The sequence below is a fragment of the Pteropus alecto genome, unplaced genomic scaffold, assembly GCF_000325575.1.
Source record: "Pteropus alecto unplaced genomic scaffold, ASM32557v1 scaffold43, whole genome shotgun sequence".
In the NCBI taxonomy this organism is placed as follows: Eukaryota; Metazoa; Chordata; class Mammalia; order Chiroptera; family Pteropodidae; genus Pteropus; species Pteropus alecto.
Window position 1 is genome coordinate 6,249,464 of NW_006435764.1, and position 7,210 is coordinate 6,256,673.

At 58.1% G+C, this 7,210-nt stretch overlaps 1 protein-coding gene across 1 annotated transcript in view; it reads left to right on the forward strand.

Moving 5' to 3' along the window:
• Positions 1-7,210, forward strand: part of NRXN2 (neurexin 2) — a 93,349-nt gene that overhangs the window by 71,099 nt on the left and 15,040 nt on the right. The window contains exons 19-20 of the mRNA XM_006911330.1: positions 3,403-3,492; positions 6,856-7,181. Coding sequence (XP_006911392.1) covers positions 3,403-3,492; positions 6,856-7,181 — 416 coding nt within the window. The remainder of the gene's footprint in view (positions 1-3,402; positions 3,493-6,855; positions 7,182-7,210) is intronic.

Consider the following 7,210-nt stretch of genomic DNA (forward strand, 5'->3'; position numbering starts at 1 on the left):
GGAGAGATACGGACATAGTCGCCGAGACAGAAGCAAAGACGGAGGCAGCTCCCAGGGTGATGCAGAGAGATACATGGAGACAGCGTCGCGTGGACCCAGCCAGCGAGAGGAGAGGTGGACAGAGCCTCAGGAGGAGGAGAAGGGAGCCTCAGTGCGGGAGATACAGAGGGAGGGGAAATCGAGCCACTGCAGGGGAGAAGCGCGGAAGCAGAGATGCAGAGATACAGGCTGAGCCACGCTGCACAGTCACATACACGGGGGCCGGCTGGGAAGCGGAGAGAGCATCTGCGGTCTCCGTTCCTCTCTTAGGCAGAAGTGACAGCTGAGGTGGAGGCAGAGAAGCTGCCCCACGCTGACCACGAGGGGTGCGGGCAGAAGGCAGTGAAAGGTGCCGGTGTGTAAACCTCATGGGCCCACTCATGCTGGAGAAAAGATGCCAGTGTAGGCTCACAACTCACAATCATGTGGGCTCGCACCCGAACATTCTCGGGCAGCCCCTGGACACAGAGAACCACATGGCGCACTAATAAATACAGAGGCTGATGGATACACAGGCTAACCCCAGGCATATGAGTGACTGCAAATATTCACATCGTCAGGCAGACACAAGGAGAGTTAAGCCTTGCAGAGGGGCGGCAGCCTGCACCAAGGCCCTGGGCACGTGTGTGGTCACTCAGACACACAAATGCTCCTGTGCTAAGTCTCACACATGCACAGACACCGACAGGTCAGGCTACGTGGGTGTGATTGGCCAATGGGCATCAGACTTCTCTCTCTCTCTCTCTCTCTCTCTCTCAGCCACACACACATCAGAGTAACCTTTGTAGCAGTGAAGACATCAGCCTACTCTGGACAGGGCTGGACTGTGGGGCCATGAAGGCCTCAGCACATCAAGCCCCAGCTTGGGTCCAGAGCCTCCCCTTGGAGCCCAGCAGGGCAGAGGCCCGGTTGGAGGAGTCACGCCTGCTGTCCCCTGGCTGGGGGTGGGCAAGACTGCTGGGTGCCCCCCTCACCTGCAAAGTGGAGTAACCTGGTGGCTGCCTGCATGCATGCTGAGAGCAGGTCCTCCGCACAAGCCGGGTGTCACCTGAGCAGCGCTAGCAGGTCCAGTTAACAGTGTGCGCGGGCTGAGAGCCTGGGCCCCCAGACGCTTAGGGAGCACAGAGACACAGCTCAGGGACCTTGAGTTAGCAGGACCTGGCTTTTAAACCTAGATCTCCCAGTGAGAAACTGCGTGGCCTTGGACAAGTCATGTAGCCTCTCTGAATCTCAGTTTCCACCTCTGAAAGGTGGGAATGATACTTATCTTGTAATAATACTGTGAAAATTCCTGAGATAACCTAAGGAAAGCACTAGAATGGTGTGGCGTAGAGGAAGGGCTCAACAAACAGAGCTTTTAGAATTGTCATATGCTCCAGTGAGGCAGACGTGCATCCCTCCTTCCCTCTCAGAGCACACTCATGGACAAATCCACAGCTACACACAGACACACACGCAAGTATCCCAGCACAGGGAGGTCCTTGAATGCCTGTGCACTCGCCCTCCCTCTTTTTCCCCGCACCTGACTCCCTTCTGGCCATCCCACCTCTCCTCCAGTGTCTTCTTTGGCCCCTCCCACCACCATCCCCAGGGTGGGATGCTCTGTGCTACCCCAAACAGAACACAGAACACTGCTGATCGCCTGCCAGTCTCCCCGACTTGGCTGAGGCTCCCAGTGGGCAAGGGCTAGGCCTTCATCTTTCCATCTCCAGTACCCAGGGCAGGCACTCAAATGTTTGTCGAGTGACCAAATGAATGAGTGATCCGTTTTTGACGAAAACACAAATGACATGAATCCGTAGAGAAATCAGGGGCTCATTGCCTCGTAAGCACTGAGGGAGGCATCGCCATGCACACGTGGACACGTGGTATGCTCCTTCACAGGAGGTGTACACAGGCAGTCCCAGGCCCAGGTGTTGCTGGGCAGGTGAGTACAGCTGTGCCGTGGGAGGTGAGACCTCCCACTGTGCACCCCGACAGCGTGCATGTCACTGAACAGCGTGTAAGTGGTTTCAATGGGAAGAATGGCCATACTCCCAAAGGGAATCATTTCCATTTCCATGGCTGCCGACCGGGGTCACCCACAGCTCACGGATGCGGGAGGAGCACACAGAACTCCCAGGCACACTGACAGACCCCTGTCCGCAGACTCGTAGACACACACAGATACACACAGACACACGTCCTCCTTCCCTGTCTCCAGGGCCTACAGAATGGTGAGTGGAGAAAGGAACAGGTGCATATCCAGATGACCGGCAGAGGATTGAGAAGGTGGGCGTTAGGAATTGTGGGGGGCAGAGCCTGAAGGAGAAAGGCTTGTGAGTGAGAGGGTGTCAGGAGCAGGGCTGGGCCAACGGCAGAGAGGAGAGGGGACCTGAGCAGATAAGAGTCTGAAGGTTTCGGACTAGAGCTGAGACGGGGGAGGAGAGCGAGGCTCCAGCAGGCAGAGGAGGGCTGGGGGTGCCTGTAGGGAGGGAACCCTGGGTGGGCAAAGGGGTTGGAAGAAGAGGCGAGATGGTGCTGGGGTGACTGGAGAGAAGGGAAGAGGGGGTGTGGGGCTGCTGGGGGCCGATCCGGCTGCCGCACCAGGGGCCACCTGTGAGGTCACCTGTAGTGCTGCTGGTAGACAGGGGCCACTGGCCAGGGTGAGACACGGACGTGCCTGCAGCCAGAGCAGTGGTGGGCTTGGGAGCCTGCGGCGGGTGGAAGGGGTGGGCGGTGGATCAGGGCCGCAGCTGGTGGTGGGCTGGGGGAGTGTGGGGTAGAATGAGGGGACGGGAGGGTATGGAGGGTGAAGGGAGCTGAGACAGCTTGGAGAAGTGGTTTAAATCTCACTGTTAAATGCGTGTGCCGGGCCACCCCCCTAAATGCCTCATAAACCCCCGCTTAACCCGTCCCTCCCACTTCTAAACCACCCTCTAAACCAGTAACCAGCCGGCCGCTGCGGCCTCCCACCCACCCCCGAACTTAAACCTGCTAAACGCCCCTCCCCGCCCACTGCCCCACTCTGGGTTGGGGAAGGAAGCCGGGCCAACAGCTTGAGCACAGATAAACCTGTTTAACCTCTGACCTTTGACCTTCCAGCTGCCCTTTCTTTCATTCCCCTTTCCTTTTCTTCTTTGTCCCTCTTTTTCTTTGGGTCGCTCCGGCCCCCCCAGGGTGGGGCTGGCTCTGGATGGGAGCCTAGGGAGGGGATGGGAGGACGAGGGGACCACGTTTCTTCTCCCGCCTGGGGTCGACCTTCCCCCTTTCCGTTGGATGTCGCTGCTTACTCTGAGTCTCCTGAGAAATGCGTAATTGCTTTTCTAACTCCTTTGGACTTCGCTGCCTGAGAAACCTACTGTCTTTCTAAACTTTTCCAAGGAAACTTTGATAACGAGCGCCTGGCGATTGCTAGACAGAGAATCCCCTACCGGCTTGGTCGAGTAGTAGATGAGTGGCTGCTCGACAAAGGTAATTAACCAGAATTAATTAATTAATTAATTAACTTTAAAAACACTATCTTAAAGGTGCAGAGCTCTCTCTTTCCCCATCCGTGCCTTCCCCATCGCCCGCCCCCTAGAGAAGGGATGATTGTCCCACCAGGCTGCCCCCCGCCCCCCACCCCTCTGTAGTCAGGGAGCCCTGTCGTTTAGAGTGGTAGCTTGGGGCAGGGACAGGGGGTTTTTTTCCTAGAAGAGTTCTCTTCCCTTTCTAAACCTAGGATGAGACCGGGAAAATCCATGAGCTTCCTGAACGGGTCCGGGAGTGCAGGCTGGGAGGCGGGGTCGGCCCAGAGGTTTTGCACAAGGCCCGCTGAGGCTCAAGTGCGTGAGAGGCAGGGAGGTTCCGGGAGGCGGGAGAAGCTGGGTCCGAAACCCGAAGGAGGGTAGGAAGGCTTCACCAGGGTCATCTGAGGAGAAAAAAAAGGAGAGTGGAAGCCTCAGGTCCTACTGGAAACAGCCCCCCCCAAGAGAGTGGCTGTGGGGCTCCTCTCTCTGGAATGGGCCCACTGTGGCCCAGAAGGCCCCTCAGAACTAGCGGAGTTTGGGGTGAGGGGGGGTGGGGACTAGGGAAAAGGGGAAGAAGTGGCCGACTCACAGGGTTTCAGTGCCTCCTGAGCCGAGGAGGAAGACAGAGCAGGCCTGCGAAGAGGCTGCGTGTAGTGAGGTGCTCCTGGGTGTGAGGGAAAAGGCCACTTGTCACCAAGGGAAGTTGGGGCCAAGGGCAAAGCCATCCCATTCCCTTTGGAGAGGGGGCGAGCTCTGTACCTCTAAGGCTAAACTCTAGGGGGGACGTAGAACTGTTAAACTTCCACCTAATCAGCTGATAACTGTGCTTTTAAATGTCCATTGGGGCCTTCCCCAACTAAAACCCCCAAATGTCACTTCCAGCCCCCACACAGCCAGCGGGGACTAAACATGCTGATAACCAGATGTGATAAATCCGTAACAGGACAAAAAGTTAAAGGGACTGTAACAGACGTCGCTAAAACCTGCAGCCCCCAGCCACACTGGGTTGCTCTCTCCAGCGGGGTGAACTTTAACCCTTTGAGGAGTTCATGGCAGGTGGGGCCGCAGGGGCCAAGTTCGTTAACCTATGTAGCTTTGTCTCCATGACCCACCTCCCTCTCATGGAATCAGAGAGGCCAAGGGAGCAGCTTGGGCTGAGGCTGGGACAACTTGTGACCCCAAGGGTAGAGAGAGCAGGATAGGCCCTGGCGGAGGGTGGGGGTGGGGTGGGGCAGGACTCGTGGTCCAGATCGGGGAGGAGCTTGGGTAGGTGACTTGGAGCCCCAGCTGTCTGTCCTTCAGCAGCTGCGGGGTCACATCTTCTCGTTAGGCCTTGATTTCCTCTTCTAGAAAGCGAAGGAGTGGGTTAAATATTCCAGTATTTCTTTGACTGTGGAAGGAGGAACTAACCGAGGGGTGGCCTCGAGTCGGTCGGTTGAGGCTTCCCCTCCCTGAGCCTCGGGTCCCTCCCGGGGAGGACAGTGACAGTGATCCCCGCCCAGCCTACCTCACGGGGGGCGCTGTGAGGGGGAGATGAAACACTCAGCGGGAAAGCGTTGAAGAACACGATGTGGGCACCCTCGGAGGGGTTATTTCACTGTCAGCACCTGGCATATGGTAGGTGCTCACAGTTACTGAATGCATCAGTTTTCCAGTTCCAAAACACGTCTTGTGAAGTGTAAGTCCCATGAGATGCTTCACAAGAAAGAGACTTGTGGAATGAGCTGGGGAGATGCCGAACCCCGTTTCTCCCTCTTGGAGAGGCACAGGGACATTGGTTTGATAAAGGCTCTGAGAAGTCCCATGAGAAAGAAACCTGTGGTTTAGCCATGAAAATGTTTGCTTCCCAAACTCGTTTGATGGCTGCAAACCTTCTCCCCTTCGTTTTTCTCATCATTCTTGTGCCTGGGAGTGAACGTGGACATGGCGGTCCTCCAGGGCCTCTCTGGGTCTGACGTCCAGCTCCCACTCACTGGTTCTCAGCTCCCCTGGGCTCTAGCTCCCCTATTTGTAAGATGGGGAGGTTGCTCCAGGGCTGAGTGAGGTGCCGGACAGCGGGAGGGTGCTGGAGGAGGAGGGGAGGCTGAGCAGAGGGGCTGAGCAGACGCATCTATGGCCGGTCATCGGCCAGAGGACGACAGAAGGGCAGGTGTCCCAGGGGACTCCTGTTTCCAAAGAGAGTGTGGGTTTCACAAGTTGGACTGTCCTCAGCCCAGGTTCTGGGGGTGGGGCTCACAGGCACCTAACTCTAAACCAGATCTTTAACGAGGCACTAACCAGAGGCTAACAAGGGCTAAGCCAGGTCTTAAACCCCCCAACACCAGCAGCTAAAGGTCCCAGGGAGCAGGGGGCCAAGTAGTACTTCCTCTGCCCCCCTCCCTCCCCAAAATAAGCAACACCAAAACCAAAGTTAAATCTAAACTTAAACATAATAAATATCTTTTCTAAAAACCAAACCAAAGCAACAAACTCAGAGGGTTAAACCGACCCCCAGATTCATTAAAACCAAACCAAACGGTCAAACCCCACCCAGGTGGGGATTTGGAGGTGTAACTGCTGAGTGAGGAGCGAGATTGGAGCTGGAGTGGTTATTTTGGCTGTCAGCGAGCGAAGAAAGGTCCCTTTAACATTTTCCATCTCTGTGCTTGCACATCCTGTTGGGGAGGAAGGCCTCTGCTCTTGGGGGCCTGATCCTGGAGGGGAGGAGGAGAGCGGGGAGCCTGGCCAGGGCTCAGAGGGCAGAACGAGGTCTGCGTGGCTGCTCCCACCCTCACGCACGCCGTCCTCCTCCCACGCACTGTCCGGCCGCCCCTCGGCCTCACCTCCCTCTCTGCCTTGATGCGCACTGACCGCTCAGCCCGGCGGTCTGTCTCCTCTGTCTCTACCTCTTTGTCTCCTCTGTCTGCTGCTTCTGAGGGCTTCGTGGCTCGGGGCTGGACACCGGGCGTGGGATGCTTGGGGAAGCCGAGGGAGAAGGTGGGGATCGAATGGAGGGAAGGGAAAGAAGGGGGACGCAATGCCCCTGGAGGAGAGGAGGGGGGGATGGGACGGCCCGAGGCATGAGCATGGTGGGGAGGGTGGGGAGCTGGCTCCCTTCCCAGCCCACGCGTGCCCTGGGTTCCCTCCCCCCTCGGGTCCCCGCCTGGCTGGGCTGGGGGCTGTGGCTGACAAGGACTTTCCCTTTGGTGTCTGCCCCCTCCTCATCCTCCGCCCCCCACTGGTTTCCACTTCGACTCCTTTCCTCCCCTGGATCCCCTCCATTCTCCCCACCCCCACCGCCTGTCCCTCCTCTGTCTGTCACCCTTGCCCGTTCCCTGCACCCCAGGCCGCCAGCTGACCATCTTCAACAGCCAGGCCGCCATCAAGATCGGGGGCCGGGATCAGGGCCGCCCCTTCCAGGGCCAGGTGTCCGGCCTCTACTACAATGGGCTCAAGGTGCTGGCGCTGGCCGCCGAGAGCGACCCCAATGTGCGGACCGAGGGCCACCTGCGCCTGGTAGGGGAGGGGCCGTCCGTGCTGCTCAGTGCGGAGACCACGGCCACCACCCTGCTGGCCGACATGGCCACCACCATCATGGAGACCACCACCACCATGGCCACCACCACCACACGCCGGGGCCGCTCCCCCACGCTGAGGGACAGCACCGCCCAGGTGAGGCCCCTCTGCCTGGCGGATGGGGG